This window comes from Phocoena phocoena, chromosome X (genome assembly GCF_963924675.1).
Source record: "Phocoena phocoena chromosome X, mPhoPho1.1, whole genome shotgun sequence".
In the NCBI taxonomy this organism is placed as follows: domain Eukaryota; kingdom Metazoa; phylum Chordata; class Mammalia; order Artiodactyla; family Phocoenidae; genus Phocoena; species Phocoena phocoena.
The window spans coordinates 33568030-33587938 of NC_089240.1; the positions used below are offsets into that span (position 1 = coordinate 33568030).

The 19909-nt window shown below is 41.4% G+C and overlaps 1 protein-coding gene across 1 annotated transcript in view; it reads right to left on the reverse strand.

The window, feature by feature from the left end:
* Positions 1–5639: 5639 nt before the first annotated feature.
* SRPX (sushi repeat containing protein X-linked) overlaps positions 5640–19909 on the reverse strand; it is a 99746-nt gene continuing 85476 nt past the window's right edge. The window contains exons 9-10 of the mRNA XM_065900717.1: positions 18243–18364; positions 5640–6166 (exon numbers count right to left, since the gene is read on the reverse strand). Of these exons, the coding sequence (XP_065756789.1) occupies positions 5983–6166; positions 18243–18364 (306 nt within the window). The 3' untranslated portion in view covers positions 5640–5982. The remainder of the gene's footprint in view (positions 6167–18242; positions 18365–19909) is intronic.

Genomic DNA, 19909 nt, shown 5'->3' on the forward strand with positions numbered 1-19909 from the left:
GGTACGCGGGCCTCTCACTGCCGTGGCCCCTCCCGCCGCGGAGCACAGGCTCCGGACGCGCAGGCCCAGCGTCCATGGCTCACGGGCCCAGCCGCTCCGCGGCACGCGGGATCCTCCCGGACCGGGGCACGAACCCCCGCCCCCCGCATCGGCAGGCGGACTCTCAACCACTGCGCCACCAGCGAAGCCCCTGAATATTTTTTAATTGAAACATCTCCAGAGCCATTCCTGCTCCACAGTCCACTATGAGCAAGCCAGGGAAACTACATTATCAGGACAGGATTTCTTTTTTCTTTACTAGCTTTCTTTTGGAGTGGCCTTTTTCCTTTCTTCTTCTTCTTCAGCAAAAACATCTTTTTTATGTTTTTACTGAACCACTTCAGATTCACTCTTCCACACAGTGAGTTTGTTATCTGTGGCCTTTATTATGTTGAGGTATGTTCCTTCTATACCCGGTCTGTTAAAGGTTTTTTATCATGAAAGGATGTTATATTTTGTCACATGCTTTTCCTGCATCTATTGAAGTGATCATGTGATTTTTATCTTTCATTTTATTTATTCTTTTTACTTATTATTTATTTCTTTATGGCTGTGTTGGGTCTCCACTGCTGTGTGCGGGCTTTCTCTAGTTGCAGTGAGCGGGGGCTACTCTTCATTGCGGTGCGCGGGCTTCTCGTTGCAATGGCTTCTCTTGCTGCGGAGCATGGGCTCTAGGCACGTGGGCTTCAGTAGTTGTGGCACACGGGCTTAGTTGCTCTGTGCCACTTCCCTGGTGGCGCACAGGCTTAGTTGCTTCCTGGACCAGGGCTCAAACCCATGTGCCCTGCATTGGCAGGTGGATTCTTAACCACTGCACCACCAGGGAAGTCCCCTATCTTTCATTTTATTGATGTGATATATTACATTTTTTGATTTGCATATGTTGAACCATCCTTGAATCCTAGGGATAAATCCCACTTGATCATGGTATATCATGTTCTTACTGTGTTCTGGAATTCAGTTTGATATTTTGTTGAGAATTTTTACATCTCTATTCATCAAGGATGTTGGTCTATAGTTTTCTTGTGGTATCCTCATCTAGTTTTGATATCAAGGTAATGCTGGCTTTGTAGAATAACTTTGTTAGTGTTCATTTCTCCTCAGTATTTAAGAGTTTGAGGAGGAAAGGTGTTAATTCTTTAAATGTTTGGTTGAATTCACTGGTACGCTATCTTGTCCTGGAGTCTTCTGTTTGGGGAGTTTTTTGATTACTGAGTCAATCTCGTTATTGGTCTGCGCAGTTTTTCTGTTTCTTCCTGATTTAGTGTTGGTAGGTTGTGTGTTTCTAAAAATGTATTTCTTCTAGTTTATGTAATTTATTGGCATATAATTGTTCACAGTAATCTCTTATGATTGTATGTACTTCTGTGGTATCCTTTGCAGTAATATCTCCTCTTTCTAGTTTGAGTCTATACTCTCTTTTTTCATAGTTAAGTCTAGCTAAAGTTTTGTTAATTTTGTTTATCTTTTTATAGAACAGCTAGCTATTAGCTTTGTTGATCCTTTCTATTGTTTTTCTGGTCTCTATTTCATTTATTTCCACTCTGATATTTATTATTTCCTCCCTTCTGCTAACTTTGGGTTTAATTTGTTCTTCTCCTAGTTCCTTGAGGTGTAAAGTTAGGTTGAGATCTTTCTAATTTCTTAATATAGTCAGCTCTCTGTATCCACGGGTTCTGTATCTGGGGATTTAACCAACCATAAATCAAAACTATTTGAAAAGTTCTAGAAAGTTCTAAAAAGCAAAACTTGAATTTTCTACATGCCAGCAACTATTTATATAGCATTTACATTGCATTTACAACTATTTACATACCATTTACATCATATTAGGTATCATAGGTAATGTAGATATGACAGAGCATATGGGAGGATATGCAGAGGTTATATGCAAATAGTATGACAGTTTATGTAACGGACTTGAGCATCCATGGATTTTGGTATCCAAGTGGGGTCCTGGAACCAATCCCCTGCAGATACCAAGGGATTGAGTGCATTATGCATTTGTTGCTATAAAATTTCCTCTCAGAAATGCTCTTGCTCTACCTCACAGGATTTGATATGCTGTATTTCCATTTTCATTTGTTTTGAGATAATTTTATTCCTCTTTTGATTTCTTTGACCCATTGGTTATTTACAGGGGTGTTGTTTAGTTTCCACATATCTGTAGAGCTCTTCACTTTCCTCTTGTTGATTTCTAGTTTCATACCATTGTGGTTAGGAAAGATATTTAGTATGACTTCAGTCTTCTTAAATTTGCTAAGATTTGTGTCCTGTCATATATGTATTCTGGAGAATGTTCCATGTGCACTTGAGAAGAATCAGTACTCTGCTCTTTTTGGATGGAATATCCTGTATATGTCTCTTCAGTCCGTTTGTTCCATAAACTATGGTCCATTTCCAATGTTTTCTTATTGATTTTCTGTCTGGAAGATCTATTCTTTACTGATTGCAGGGTATTGAAGCCCTCCACTATTACTTTACTCTCATTTATCCCTTAAGACATAATAGTATTTGCTTAATATATTTCAGAACTTAGGTGTTGGGAGTATATATATTTACAATTCTTTTATCTTCTTGATGTATTGACCTCGTTATCATACAACGGCCTTATTTTTTGTCTAAGTATGGCTAAGCCTGCTTTCCTTTGGGTTCCACTTGCTTGGAGTATCATCTTCCATCCCTTCACTTTGAGCCTGTGTGTGTCTTGAGAGCTAAAAAGAGTCTCCTATAGGCAGCATAGAGTTAGGTCTTATTTAAAATTTATCCAGCCTCTCTGTGCCTTTTGATTGGTGAGTTCAATCCATTTACATTTAAGGTCGTGATTGATATGTAAGGATTTACTACTGCCAATTTTATCTTTTGACTTCTGGTTATTTTGTCTCTCCATTGTTTCTCCTGATAGCCTAATGGGGGGTTTCCTCTGGCTGCCTTTAAAATTCTTATCATTGACTTTTGACAGTTTTATTATATAATATGTCTTGGAGAAGGTGTTTTTGCATTGAGATGATAAGGTGTTCTGTTAGGTTCCGTGGACTTGTAAATCCAGTTCCTTCCCCAGATTTGGGTAGTTCTCACCTATTATTACTTTAAATAAGATCTCTGCCCCCTTCTCCCTCTCTTCTCCCTCTGGTATACCCATTCATCTTAATTCTCTTTCCTCTTATACCTGACTCATTTCTAAAATTCTCCCTTCCATCTGATCTGCTCTGTTTCCAGCGCTTTCTAATGCATTCTTTTTCTCATTTATTGAGTTCTTCAGCTCCAGAATCTTTGTTTGAAATTCTTTAAAAAAATAACCAATCTCTGTGGTGAAATACTACTTCTGTTCATTAATTTTATTCCTGAGTTCACTGAATTTGCCTTTCTGAGTTTTCTTGCAGCTCATTGAATTTGTTCTTTACAGCTATTTTGAATTCTTTATCAGTTCGATTGCAGTATTCTGTATCTTTGGATTCAGTTCTTGGAGAATTGTCATTTTCTTTCTGTGATACCCTGTTAACTATGGTTTTTTCATAGTTTTTGATAAAACGTGCCTCTGCTGCTGCGTTTGAAATAGGGAGCACCTGTCTTATTTAGGTGAGGTTTTGTTTACTTCAATTCAGGAGGTTGGTAGTTAAGAGCCTTCCTTTTGTTTTCCAGAAGGTGGCACTATAGCAAACGTTTTGGTTTCTCTTAATGGGCGCTGACTCCCTACTAAGGTTGGGAATGTACATATGGGGGGAAAAAACGGGGGGGGGATATTTTGGAAAAGGTGGCAGCAGAGTGAGGGGATGTGTGCTTAAAATTTGGGGCTTTGGGTGTGCCCATGTCCTGGTAGGGGGGTTCTTCGAGGAGGGGGTGGGTCCCAGAGGTCCATGGGCAGACCTCTTGCTGGCATCTCAGGGCAGATAGCAGGAGATATATTCCTTCAGTTCCCTTTCCCTCACCACAGTCATTGATATGTCTCTTCAGATATGCAGGGTGTTGCTCAAGAGCAACGGGACCCTCCAGCTGCAGCCCACAGGGACTGACAGCCTTTCACTCACCCCCTTTTACTTTTCACCTCGTTTGCCAGAGAGGTCACCGCTGGTGCTGCCACTACAGCTTCTGCAATTCCCTTAGCTCTGTAGCCTCTTCTGAGGTCCTATCCACCCACTTTCGTATGCACAGATAGATGGAGTTCTCGGGTGTCCTGGTGTGCTGTGCAGGGGCGCTTTTGTTTACGGATGTCCAATTACATGTTAGAGGGGAGGGAAAAAAAGGAAAGGCTCATGTTACCATGATGCTGACATGACTCTGGATATGTATTTTTTTTTTAAATACCACAGTACACTTATTCTTCAGATAGTCTGTACCTCATTGTACCTCATTAGGCAAAGTGTCTGTAATATTCTAAGCTCGTCAGGAAGACTTGTTTGAAGAAATCAGGGCAGGTCCTTAAACATAAGCTCGTCCTCAAGGCTTGAAGCTTTCAGGTTATGGGCCAAAGGGCACAAGCTGGCTTTTCACAGACAGGAGGCTTTAATGTGGGCTGATATGTTTACTTAGTTGTGTGACAAATGATCTTTTGAAACAAACTGGTCATTGGTTAACATTCCTCTCCCAACCATGTCAGTGACCTTTTATCTGATACATCTGAGGGAGACAGAGGTCAAAGCACCTACTAGTGTGCTTTGTGGGGAAAAAACATATTTGTAAATGAAATATAACCCTATTCACAGGAGAGCATTCACTGCCTGATGTTCAGAAGTATCAAATCTGCTTCTGGTTTTAAACCTTCCTGTTGGAATTTGGACTTTCCATCATTGATTTTGTTATTTGTTCAGGAATAGATGGAAATTTCCCCTCAATGTTTGGCTGGCAAAGCTGAAAGAGTCCAACTCCTGGTTATAAAACTATGATTTTTCAGGCCCAACCTTAGGCAGTTACAAAGGCTTCGCCTGGAAGGTCTCATAAGGAAAAGCTGCTCTCCCAACACAGACTGGTATACAGTCAATGAATCACAGTCTCTGGCTGCAACTGTAGCCAAGGACTGTTCATGTCCTTTCACATATTTGCATTCCTAGCCCACGTGACGTTTATTCTTAGGTCTCTGAGGCCTTGGGCAGAGGTCTTCACGCTCCTGTGCTGGGACCTTATAGGAGGAAGAGGGGAATCTGAAGACGCTTTTCCCCACTGATTCAGTATCCAGTACTTTTCCACTCCTAGACCCTCGCCCTTCCATGACCCCAGGGTGCATCAAACTGCCACAGCTGGGTGTCCCTCAACAGTGTAACAACCCCATGTCTTTGGTGAGCCACGTGACCTTCAACTGGTGCACTGGTCCACTGGAGAAAACAGAAGATGGAGAAATATACAACGGGGAACTTCCCGTTTTAGCTTCTTGCTTACGCCATCACAGTAAGTGATTAAATTCTTACCTCTTTCATTTTCGGCTTGTTGCTTTAATTGGCTCCTCTGACCCTTCCATGTTCGGCTCTCCCAGCTCAACTGAGCTCCTCCTGACAAGACTCATTTTTCCATTCCTAAAACAAACGCCAAGAATCACAGTCCTAAAACCCGTGACCACAGTGAGCAAGTATGGCTAGTGCTTGAAAAAGAAAATGAGTTTTAGTAAATTTGCTCCCAAATATTTTATTAATAAGTTTTATATAAAAAACAAGCTAGAGATGTGTCACACTGTAGAAAAGGCATTGAAAGCATGTGTATGGTTGTAGGTTCTATTTTCTCTACCAAATTAACCAGCCATGATGGAGTTAAGAGTATCATTCATATTTTTTGGAATACTTCAAAGTACAAAAAGCAGTGTTAATATTTTAAGTGCAAAGAAAGCTTATAATAAAATAGACTTTAAAAATTACAAATAAAAATCTGTACATCAAGGATATTTTCCAGGCCTTCCTGTGTGCATAGCACGGATATAGAAAGAGAAGGGGAACTGCCGAGAGAGGACCCGTCACATCAGGTGTTGCAGGTCTGGCCCATTTCAGCTTGCAGGACCATCTCCTCTTTTCTCAAGGGGAAAGTGTCGATCAAGGTGAAGAGGGCCACAGGCGTCACCAGGGAGACATAGCGCTCCCTGTCCATGCCGTGCTTATCCACTAGCACCATACTGAAGGAGTAGAGTGGGATTCTCAGCAACAGCCTAGGGCAAAGAAAAGAGAAGCCTAGGTCAAAATTGGCTCCCCGACGGCTCTGGTGGACCCACTAGAGTCCTAGGATGACACTGTGTGCAGAGAAAGGCTTAATACCGCAAAGGACTGAATTACCCTTTAGACCCTTGCTACTCAAACCTACTGGATTAGAATCTATATGATGAGTAAGAGCCACCGAAGACTGGTGTGCACGTGACAGGTTGAGTAGCATGGCTTTAGAGTCTAGTGGCCAGGAAGACTTTAGACCTGCAGTGGTGCTATGGACCAGTAGGTGCTCCAAGGCATGTATGACAATGCTAACAGAATTTTTCTGTATTAAACTGGAGTCAACCCCCATTCGCAGACTAGGTTTGCACAACCACATACCACGAGTCATTGGTTATCACTGGGTATCAACACAAGTTTTGGTGTTCACAATGGCAGGGGGGCGTGCTACTGGCCTCTAGTGGTTGGAGGCCAGGGCTGCTGCCTAACATCCTACAATGCACAGACCAGCCCTCTCCCCACCAAAGAAAGAATGATCAGGCCCCAAATGTCAATAGTGCCAAGGTTGAGAAACCCTGGCCTAGGTGAAGCTGATTGAAATGACGTTCCAAACATTGTAGCTCTGGCCCATCGAGCTCACAACTGCATAGAGGGAATCGAACTGGCGCTTCACCCTGGGCCGAAGGACTTGGTTCATTAGAATTTTTTTTATACCTCAATTTCAAAAAGCACTTGAAGTGATTTCAATGGCCTGTTTTTTTTCTATTCTACCCCCATTAGAATTAAAACTGTAAAAAAAGAATGTATTTCAGTACCATGTTTAGATGAAAAAAGCCAGAGAGAGCAAACAGATAAGCTGAGCCCAAGGAAAAAAGAGCACAAAATCTGGAGAAGACACTTTCGAGGAAGATGGGGATACTTTTATCTCATCCCAGTGGGAAACTAAATTGCTAATCCACTTCTAGTGAGTAGAGACAAAAGCGTTACAGTGTCTGCACTGGTTTCTTGTGGTAAGAAGAGGGGACCTCAAGAAGTGCATTAATGAGTTTTTGAACATGTAAACGTAAAGCATGAAAGTGAGGTGAGAATGGAGAACGAATCTTCTCTGCCTCTTTAAGAAGAGGAATATTTAGAGTTTGGAGGCAGGGGGAGGAGGGGGAAGTCCTAGGGCAGGGGTGACCCAGGAAAACAGAGAAATAGCAAAGTCTGGAGGGGAAAAAAGGCTATGCAACCTTGTGGTGGCTGGAACCTGTGGGAAAGGACCTGGAGCATGGGGGTGGTCCAGTACTTAAGTCAGGATAGAAACGCCCCCCCCCCCACATTGGTGCCACCATCTACCACACGCATTCCTCCTGTGAGCCTTGTGCCCTAACAAAATATTAATGAGGGAAAACTGCCATGAGAGATGAGTGGTCAGGGCAGCAGGCTACCAACAGGTACAGAAATGCATCCGCCATGGCTAAGAGACCACAGAAATTCGGGGGATGGATAGACACCCGATGGATGAGGAGTGGTACCAGCCACAGTTCAGAGTTACACAAATGTCAGACTGAAATGAACTCCTGGAGAATCTTCTAGAGAACTAGACAAAAAAAATACAACCCTCCTCCTCCCATGGACACACCAAATCTACAACTACATATGGAACAATGTTCTCTGCCAGAAAGCGAAAAACTAGGACTCTTGCATATCAGGCAAGTGAGAAGGAAATCACACCGAAGTGGGTAGAAGAGGCTGAGACACAACCCTGTCCAAAAACCTAGCAATACATCCAGCCCCAGTCACTGCCCCCACCCATGTGGAGGGAACTGGAAACCTGGAGTTTCTCCCTGAGGAGCAAAGGGTTCCAGTCCCACATCAGGCACTCCAGCTTTTAAGACCCACGCCTGAGAGACAAACCCCAAAATATCTCACTTTGAAAACCAAAGGGGCTCACACCCACAAGATCTGCTGGGCTGTCGCAAACTCAGAAACACCCCAAGACACAGTGCAGAAGCATCCGTTTGAAAAGTACCCACACTTTATGTGAATAGGCTCATTTAATAACCTGAAAGCATCAGAGTGGGGCAGGGATGTGCCAGTGGAAAGCGATTTTCAAACTCTCCCTCCACCTTGCTAAAGCCAGCAGAAACCATCTCTTATCTCTTCTTTTCCAGCAGGTTGCCACCTTTACGTTCCATCTAGCAGAGACATCTTCTTGCATTCCTCCTGCCTTGCTAGATCCAGCAGCACCTTACCTCTCTCTCTCTCTTGCCTGGCTCCAGTGGCCAACAGGCCTTATGCTTGCAGACCCTCAGGACTGCATCTACTTTTAAGCTGCTGCCTGAGGGTCTGCCTTCCAGTCAGCCTGAATCTAGGTGCTGACTAATCCTCTCCATTGGGGCACTAACAGGTCTTGGCGCACCCTGAAACTCTGGGAGCTATTAAAAATAAAATAAGCTATATAGACAAAGGTCTGAGAGACCAGAGTTAGGGCAGGGTTGAATAATAAGTTTCATCTCCTACCTGAGGCCACTTCTTCAAGACCAGAAGTGGCTGTTGCATATTTTAATGCATAGAAACCAACAGAGAGCCAAGTAAAATGAAGAAACACATGAATATGTTCTTCTATATATAAAATTGATAAACATGTAAGATAACCAACAAGGACCTACTGTATAGCACAGGGAACTCTACTCAATATTCTCTGATAACCTCTATGAGAGAAGAATCTAAAAAAGAATGTATATATATATATATATATATATATATACACACACACATATATATATATAACTGAATCACTTTGCTGTACACCTGAAACATAACATTGTAAATCAACTATACTCCAATAAAATTAAAATGTAAAAAGATAAGGCGATTGTCAAAAAAAACTTAAGCTAAATAAAAACTCAGGCCAAAATTCAAGCCCCCCCCCTCCAAACAAAAAAAGAAGGTCAAGATGGTGACAGCACACCACTAAACCAAACACAAGACCCTTTTCAGTGTGGGACCTGTGTGCTTGCACAGGTCGCACACCCATGAAACTGGCCCTGGGTCTACAAGTCCACCAACTCTTTCCAAACAATGCAACCATGCTAAGCCAACCTCAAGTTCCAGGATATGACAGTCAAGGAATAGTTAATTACAATTCCTAATGCAATGAGGTGTCTTTCTATTATCAATTCACTCTCAGCAAAATAAATGCATATCAAGTAAAATAGATAAAAAGGGACCTACTGTATAGCACGAGGAACCATATTGAATATCTTGTAGTGACCTACAAGGGTCACTAAAAGGGGATGAAAGAACAGAAAAACCTCAGGAAAAAAACTTAATGAAACAAAGATAGGTAATTTACCTGATAAAGAGTTAAAAGTAATGGTTATAAAGATGCTCACCAAACTCAGAAGAATGGGTGAACATGGTGAACTTCAAAGAGATAGAAAATATAAAAAAGTACCAAAGAGAAGTCACAGAGCTGAAGAATACAGTAACTATAGTGAAAAATACACTAGAGGGGTTCAAGGGCAGGCGAAGCAGTGGAAAGTACTGGCAAACTCAAAGACAAGGCAGTGGAACTCACCCAGAGAACTAAAAGAAAAAAGAATTTGTTTTTTCATTAAGATAACTCGAGAGATTTATGGGACACTATCAAGCACACTGACATTCACAGTATAGGGATCCTAGCAGGAGAACAGACAAAGCAGCAGAAAACTTATTTTAATAAGGAACAGCTGAAACCTTCCCTAACCTGGGGAGAAAAACACAGATCCAGGAAGCCAAGAGAGTTCCAAAAAAGAGGAACCTAAACAAACCCACACCAAGACACATTATAATTAAAATATAAAAAGCTTAAAGTCATGGAGAGAATCTAATGGGAAAAACAGCATGTTACATACAAGAGAATCCCATAAAAATATCAGGTTTTTCAGCAGAAACGTAGCAGGCCAGAGGGAGTGAAACAATTTATTCTCCTGAAAGATAAAAGCTTATAACCGAGAATATATTATACTACCCAACAAAATCATTCAGAATTGGAGAGATGAAGAGTTTTCTGGAGAAGCAAAAGCTAAGGGGAAGGCCACCAATAAACCAGCCTTATAAGAAGTGTTAAAGGGACTTCTTTAAGCTGAAAAGGGCACTCATTAGTCATAAGAAAAAATACCACAGTATAAATCTCACTGTTAAAAGGTAGGTATACTATGATAAAGGAGGCAAGAATATACAATGGAGCAAAGACAGGCTCTTCAATAAATGGTGCTGGGAAAACTGGACAGCTACACGTAAGACAGGAAAATTAGAACATTTTCTAACACCGTATACAAAAATAAAATGGATTAAAGACTGAAAGGTAAGAACAAATCCTATAAAACTCCTAGAGGAGAACACTAGGAAGAATACTCCTAGGGAAAACACTGTGACATAAATCACAGCAATACGTTTTTGGATTTGTCTCCTAGAGTAATGGAAATAAACATAACCAAATAGGACCTAATTAAACTTAAAACCTTTTGCACAGCAATGAAAACTGCAAATAAAATGAAAAGACAACTTATGGACTGGGAGAAAATATTTACAAACAATGTGACGAAAGGTTAATATCCAAAATATACAAACACCTCATACAACACATTATCAAAAAAGACAACCCAATATCCCTACCCAATGGGCAGGATACCTAAATAGACAATTCTCCAAAGAAGACATACAGATGGCCAACAGGCACATGAAAAGATGATCAGGATCGCTGATTATTAGAGAAATGCAAATCAAATCTACAAAGGAGTTCTCACACCAGTCAGAATAGCCATCATCAAAAAGTCTACAGGGCTTCCCTGCTGGCGCAGTGGTTGAGAATCTGCCTGCCAATGCAGGGGACACAGGTTCACACCAGTCAGAATAGCCATCATCAAAAAGTCTACAGGGCTTCCCTGGTGGCGCAGTGGTTGAGAATCTGCTTGCCAATGCAGGGGACACAGGTTCGAGCCCTGGTCTGGGAAGATCCCATGTGCCACGGAGCAACTGGGCCCGTGAGCCATAACTACTGAGCCTGCGTGTCTGGAGCCTGTGCTCCGCAACAGGAGAGGCCGCAATAGTGAGAGGCCCGCGCACCACGATGAAGAGTGGCCCCCGCTCACCGCAACTAGAGAAAGCCCTCGCACAGAAACGAAGACCCAACACAGCCAAAAATAAATACGTAAATAAATAAATTTATATTAAAGAAAAGTCTACAAATTTTGGGGAAAGTGTAGACACATTCATTCTCTAATTGTGGCGATGGTTTTATGGGTGTATACATATGTCAAATCTTATCACACTATGCTTTAAGTATGTACAGTTCATTGTATGTCAATTGTACCTTATAATCTATAAAACTCTTAGGCCATGACTTAGCAAAGTTCTTAAAATATCAAATGTATTGAAGATGAACAGTATGAAGAAATGCAAATGATAATGGCCTGTATTCTCCAGTTATACTAAGTAAAATAAATATGAATATTATTTTCTCAAAAAAAAGTCTACAAATAATAAATGCTGGAGAGGGTATGGAGAAAAAGGAACCCTGCTACACTGTTGGTGGGAATGTAAATCGGTGCAGCCACTATGTAAAACAGTACAGAGGTTCCGTAAAAAGCTAAGAATAGAGTTACCATATGATCTTACAATCCCACTCCTAGGCATAACTCCGGAGAAAACTTTAAGCTCACCTCATCTCATGAAAACACAAAATCACAACTGCTGAACAACCATCAACAAAAAAACACTGGAACCTACCAAAAAAGATATTTTACATTCAAAGACAATGAAGAAATGGCAACTGAACAGTAACGGGTGATTTTGCGACATAATCAAATCCCATACCCGCCAGGTGGGTGACCCACAAACTGGAAAATAATTATATTGCAGAGTTTCTCCAAAAAAACGTGAGTCCCAAGCCCTACATCAGGCTCCCCAGCTTGAGGGTCTGACATCAGGAGGAGGAAGCCCCAGTGCATTTGGCTTTGAAGGCCAGTGGGGCTTGAGTGCAGTAGCTCCACAGGACTGGGGAAAACAGACTCCACCCTTGGAGGGCACACACAATATTTCACATACACTGCGACCCAGCAGAAAGCAGGAACTCCATATAAGCCTGGGCTGTACCTACCTACAAGTCTTGGAGGGTCTCCTGGGGAGGCAGGAATCGGCTGTGGCTCACTGCGGGGGCGGGGGGGACCAAGGATACTGGTGGCAGAGGCTCCAGAGAATACTGTCAGAATGAGCTCTCCTAGAGGCCGCAATTTTGGCATCAGGACCTGGCCCCTCTCAACAGCCTTCAGGCTCCAGTGCTGGGACGCCTCAGGCCAAACAAACCAGCAGAGGGGGAATACAGTGTTACGCGTCAGAAGAGAGGCTGCCTAAAGTCCTCAGCCAACAGCCACCAATAAACACACCCCTTGACATGGCTCTGCCCCCCAGAGGGACAAGACCCAGCTCCCCATCCCGCAGTGTGCAGGCACCAGTCCCTCACAGCAGGAAGCCTGTATAAGCCCCAGGACCAAACTCACTCACCAGAAGCAAAGGGAGCAGGCACCAGAAGCAAAACGGAGCTACGATCCTGCAGCCAGTGGAAAGGAGACCACAAACACAGAAAGTTATAAAAAATGAGATGGCAGAGAAATGTTCCAGACACAGGAACAAGATAAAAACCCACAAGAACAAGTAAATAACTGTAGATTGGCAACCTGAAAAAGAAAATGATGGTAAAGATGATCCAAGGTCTCGGAAAAAGAATGGAGGCACAGATCAAGAAGATACAAGAGATGTTTAACAAAGAGCTAGAAGATTTAAAGAACAAACAGATGAACAATACAATAACTGGAATGAAAAATACACTAGAAGAAATCAATAGCAGAATAATTGAGGCAGAAGAACGAATAAGTGAGCTGGAAGACAGAATGGTGGAAATCACTGTCATGGAACAGAATAAAAAATGAAAAGAAATAAGGACAGTCTAAGAGACTAAAGCAACTAGAAGAAGAAGAACAAACAAAACCCAAAATTAGTAGAAGGAAAGAAAGATCAGAGCAGAAATCAATGAAATAGAGATGAAGAAAACAGAAAAGATAAGACTAAAAAGCTGACTCTTTGAAAACATAAACAAAATTGATAAACATTTAGCAAAACTCATGAAGGACAAAAGCGAGAGGACTGGAATCAATAAAATTAGAAATGAAAATGGAGAAGTTACAATGGACACCACAGAAACACAAAGGATCATAGGAGACTACTACAAGCAACTATATGCCAATAAAATGGACAACTTAGAAGAAATGGACAATTTCTTAGAAAGGTACAACCTTCCAAGACTGAACCAAGAAGAAATAGAGAATATGAATAGAGCAATCACAAGTACTGAAATCGAAACAGTGATTTAAAAACTTCCAAACAAAAGTCCAGGACCAGATGGCTTCACAGGCGAATTCTGTCACCTATTCTTCTGAAACTATTCCAAAAATTGCAGAGGAAGGAACACTCCCAAGCCCATTCTATGAGGCCACCATCACCCTGATACTAAAACTAGACAAAGATACCACAAAAAAAGAAAGTTACAAGCCAGTATCACTGATGAACATGGATGGAAAAATCATCAACAAAATACTAGCAAACTGAATCCAACAATACATTAAAATGGTCATACACCATGATCAAGTGGGGTTTATCTCAGGGATGCAAGGATTCTTTCACATCTGCAAATCAGTGTGATACACCACACTGACAAACTCAAAAATAAAAACCATATGATCGTCTCAATAGATGCAGAAAAAGCTTTTGACAAAATTCAACACCCATTTATGATAAAATCTCTCCAGAAAGGGGGCACAGAGGAAACACACTTCAACGTTATAAAAGGCCATATACGACAAACGTACACTTAACATCATTCTCAACAGTGAAAAGCTGAAAACATTTCCTCTAAGATCAGGAACAAGACAAGGATGTGCACTGTCGCCACTTTTATTCAACAGTTTTGGAAGTCCTAGGCACAGCAATCAGAGAAGAAATACAAGGTGTCCAAACTGGAAAAGAAGAAGTAAAACTGTCACTATTTGCAGATGACATGATATATACACAGAGAATCCTAAAGATTCTACCAGAAAACTACTAGAGCTCATCAATGAATTCAGTAAAGTTGCAGGATACTGAATACACAGAAATCTCTTACATCCCTATACACTAACAACGAAAGATCAGAAAGACAAATTAAGAAAACAATCCCATTTACCATCACATCAAGAAGAATAAAATATCTAGGAATAAATAGACCTGTACTCCGAAAACTTAAGACGCTGATGAAGGAAACCGAAGATGACACAAATGGATGGAAGGATATACCACGTTCTTGGATTAGAAGAATCGATATTGTCAAAATGACTGTACTACCCAAGGCAATCTACAGATTCAATGCAATCCCTATCAAATTACCAGTGGCATTTTTCACAGAATTAGAACCAAAAGAAATCTTAAAATTTGTATGGAGACATAAAAGACCTCGAATAGCCAAAGCAATCTTGAGAAAGAAAAACAGAGCTGGAGGAGTCAGGCTCCCTGACTTCAGACTACAATATAAAGCTACGGTCATCAAAACAGTATGGTACTGGCACAAAAACAGAAATACAGATCAATGGAACAGGATAGAGAGCCCAGAGATAAACCCATGCACCTATGGTCAGTTAATATATGACAAAGGAGGCAAGAATATACAATAGAGAAAATACAGTCTCTTCAACAGTGGTGGTGGGAAAACTGGTCAGCCACATGCAAGAGAACGAAATTAGAACATTCTGTAACACCATACACAGAAATAAACTCAAAATGGATCAAAGACCTAAATGTAAGGCCAGACACTTTAAAACTCTTAGACTAACATATAGGTAGAACACTCACTCTTTGACATAAATCACAGCAATATCTTTTATGATCCACCTCCTAGAGTAATGAGAATAAAAACAAAAACGAATGGGACCTAATTAAAATTAAAAGTTTCTGCACAGCAAAGAAAACCATAAACAAAATGAAAAGACAACCCACAGAATGGGAGAAAATATTTGCAAAAGAAGTGACCAACAGGGGCTTAACTTGCAAAATATACAAATATCTCATGAAGCTCTATATCAAAAAAACCCAAACAGCTCAATCAAAAAATGGGCAGAAGATCTAAATAGACATTTCTCCAAAGAAACATACAAATGGCCAAAAAGTACCTGAAAAGATAATCACCATCACTAATTATCAGAGAAGTGCAAATCAAAACTACATTGAGATATCACCTCACACCAGTCAAAAAGGCCATCATCAAAAATCTACGAACAATAAATGCTGGAGAGGGTGTAGAGAAAAGGGAACTCTCTTGCACTGTTGGTGGGAATGTAAACTGGTACAGCCACTATGGAGAACAATATGGAAGTTCCTTAAAAAGCTAAAAACAGAACTACCATATGACCCAGCAATCCCACTCCTGGGCATATACCCAGAGGAAACCATAATTCAAAAAGATACATGCGCCCCAGTGTTCACTGCAGCACTATTTACAACAGCCAAGACATGGAAGCAACCTAAGTGTCCATGAACAGAGGAATGGATAAAGAAGATGTGGTACATATATACAATGGAATATTACTCAGCCATAAAAAAGAATGAAATAATGCCATTTGCAGCAACATGGATGGACTTACAGATTATTATACTAAGTGAAGTAAGACAGAAAGACAAATATGATATCACTCATGTGGAATCTAATTTTTTTAAAAATGATACAAATGAACTTATTTACAAGTGAAACAGACTTACAGATATTGAAAACAAACTTATTGTTACCAAAGGCGAAGTGTGGGGGGGAGGGATAAATCAGGAGCTTGGGATCAATATATACACACTCCTATATATAAGATATATAATCAACAAGGACCTACTGTATAACGCAGGGAACTCTACTCAATATTCTGAGATAACCTCTATGAGAAAAGAATCTTAAAAAGAATGAATATATGGATATGTATAAGTGAATCAGTTTACTGTACACCTGAAACTAACATGACATTGTAAATCAACTCTATTCCAATAAAACAAAAAAAAGAAAACATGCATGCATCCCAGTGTACAAAGCAGCACTATTTACAATAGCCAAGACATGGAAGCAACCTAAGTGTCCATTGACAGATAAATGGATAAAGAAGATGTGGTACACGTATACAATGGAATATTACTCGGCCATAAAGAAGAATGAAATAATGCCATCTGCAGCAACATGGATGGACTTAGAAATTATCATATTAAGTGAAGAAAGATAAAGGTGGACAAATATCATAGGACATCACTTATATGTAGAATCTTAAAAAATGATATAAATGAACTTATTTTTACAAAACAGAAATAGACTCACAGACATAGAAAACAAACTGATGGTTACCAAAGGGGATAGTAGGGGGTGGGAAGGAGGGGAAGAAATTAGGAGTTTTGGATCAACATATACACACTACTATATATAAAATAGATAGAAACAACAAGGACCTACTGTACAGCACAGGGTACCATATTCAATATCTCATAATAACCTATAATGGAAAAGAATCTGAAAAATACATATATATGTATATAACTGTATGACTTTGTTGTACACCTCAAACTAACAAAATTGTCAATTAACTATTTCAATTTAAAAATGGTTAAAATAAAAAGATTTTTAATTTTAAAGGTAGATATATGAGTAAAAGTAGTGGATTTATAAAGCTAATATAAAGGTTAAAAGAAAAAAAAAGGTTAAAAGACAAAAGTGGTAAAATAACTACAATAACTGCTTAAGGGATGGATACACAGGATTAAAAGATATAAAATGTGACATCAAAAACAAAACGTGTGTGGAGCTTTAGAATGCCTTCAAACTTAAGTTGTTATATTTATAATGGTCCATTTTAAGTTGATAAGTTAAATGTAAGCTTCATGGTGACCACAAACCAGAAACCTATAATAGATACACAAAAGATAATGAGAAAGGAATCTAAGCATACCACTAAATTCATCAAATCACACAGGAAGAGAATAGAGAAGAATGTAACAGAGGACCTATAAAACAGCCAAAAAACAATTAACAAGATGGCTGTATCTACCTGTCAATAATTTAAGTGGACTAAATCCTCTAATCAAAAGAAAGAGTAGCTGAATGGATAAGAAAAAAACAAACACCTATCTATATGCTGCCTACAAGGGACTCACGTCAGATGTAAAGATACACACAAAGTGAAGGAATGGAAAAATATATTCTATGCAAATGGAAACCAAAAGTAAGCTGGATCACTGTTCTTATATCAGACAAAATAGACTTTAAAACAAAGACTATGGGCTTCCCTGGTGGCGCAGTGGTTGAGAGTCCGCCTGCTGATGCAGGGGACGCGGGTTCGTGCCCCAGTCCGGGAAGATCCCACATGCCGCGGAGCGGCTGCGCCCGTGAGCCATGGCCGCTGAGCCTGCGTGTCCGGAGCCTGTGCTCCGCAACGGGAGAGGCCACAACAGTGAGAGGCCCGCATACCGCACAAAAAAAAAAAAAAAAATTTTGGGTTGCTCTGAAATTACCTTTTGGCTGTTGAATTCTGCTTTTTTAATGCACCATTACTCAGAGTCTGAACACCATGATTCTGGCTTTTTAAGTGTTACCAAAAGTTGTTAAAATAGGACTATGGACAAGTGCCCTGGAAGCATGGGGGAAAAAGAGGCCAAGCCTGGAAAGGCTAAATTGGAGGCCTGCCCTCTTAAGAAGACCAAGGATTGCTTAAGTCCTTTTTGCATTCTGTCCCCTTCCCGTCCCACTCCCACCAAGGGAAAAAAAAAAAAAAGAGAAAGCAAAAACACCTGGAAGGGGAAGGAACCCTGGTAATTACCCACTGCATCATGTATTTGGACAAGGAGCCACATGCCAATTAATATTGTTATAATACTCCCAGAATAAAAGTAATTAAAGGTTGAAGGTTGCCTGGAATCAAGAATGAATAGAGAGAAATCAGGGAACCTGATCAGAGAAAAGCACTTTTATAGGTAATAACACTTAAGAACAGAACTTCCCCCTACCTGAGCTGCAGAGCTAGGGCTGGAGGCATAATCTTTGCTCCTATCCTGCCGATGAGGGTCGGGAACACACCTACCAGCTCCACTACGGTGATGTGTCGAAGATCCAGGCCACATTGTGCTTGCTGGAAAACAAACAAAATAAACAAACAAACAAAAAAAAACCCAAGCAGGGAGGTGTGAGCATGGCTAAAGAAAATTCCATGTCAAACTACAGACCCACAGGAGCAGCATTGTTCTGTTTGGGGAAGTTTATTTGCCCACTCCAAACTGTCCTGAAGGTAGGTGAGAAATTCGAGTTCAACTAGTGGCTATAAAACCTAAATACCTTCCTAGAGGAATCATTCAGAAATGGCTTGGCAATGAGATTTTGAAAACCTAAGCAAAATGGCAACGTATGTATTTCCAGATGGGCTGAGACTTTGCATGAGCCAAATTTCCTAAAAAGTGTCCAAGACCACCCCCAGAGGATTCTAATTTGTCTTTGCAAGGACAAAAGAATATTTCCAGTGTCCCACTATCTGCCCTTGTTTTCACCCCTCACACCCGCCTTCACGAACCCCCCCGCAACATGAGCATGGTGAAGAAATAAGGATAAGCGATTCCAACCCTCATCTGATGCCCTGGATTTTTACATCTGGTGACCTGGCCTTGGCAGTTGCCACCCAGGGAAAGCCCTTGATGGCCTGGCTCTGGTGACCAGAGGGGCTGGAATTCCTGGGTCCCATGCGACTCTAACAGTTCTTGGTGGGCTACCACCCCTGGGGCATTGCACAGACAGCAGACTGAAACACACCCCCAGTTTCTGTGGAAGAGGCCTCATTTTTTGTCCTGGATCATCAACCTTAAGGGCAGGCTTCAGGCTTGGCATACATCTAGAGGCCTATAGAGAGGCCCTCGGGGAACATAGGCCAGGGATGCCATCTTTGTGTTCTCCCTCTAGAGATTTTCCCTGTTACACCCAGGCAGGGGAGGTGATACATGGTCCCACCCACTACAGACTGAGGCTCCTGGCCCTTCCAGACCAGAAAGCCTGTTTGGGAAAATTTGAGAGCTACCTGAAGTGGGCCCTCCCAGTGCCACCCAGGCAGGAGCCCAAGTTATAGCCCTAGGCACTGTGGAGTGTGGCCCGCATCTGATAGGAAGGGTTTGTGAGAACACCTGGAAGCTGTGTAACCCAGCAACTCTTAAGCTGAGAGGAGGGTAGGCAGAGCTGATGGCTGCCAGGGCAAACAAACTGGCCCCGTTCAGCCAGGGAACTTGCGGCATGAGTTGGCTTGACTCAAGGCCACCGACAAAGAGCATTAGTGGCATTTGAGGTGTTTTTCCTGCTGTGCCCAGGAAGGGGAACTGAGTCACAACCTCACTTATTACTGAATACTATACCTTCAGACCACCTGACCAAGGAACCTAACCCTAACACACGGGAAGCTGCATCGCCCATCTAACAGCCATGCTTATGGTGGCGCTTGAATAGAGTACAGCCCATGGCTTTCTCCGCCTGCAAAGGAAAACTGGTGGCCTCACCTAACCAAAATATTCAGTGCACACTCTTGCCTGATTTGAGTCCCCAGACAATGAGCCACACAGGCCCTGGGTCCCGTCCTGCTGCTTTGCCAGGGCAGGGAAGCTAATTCATAGCCCCACCTACCGCTGGGTATAGTAGTACC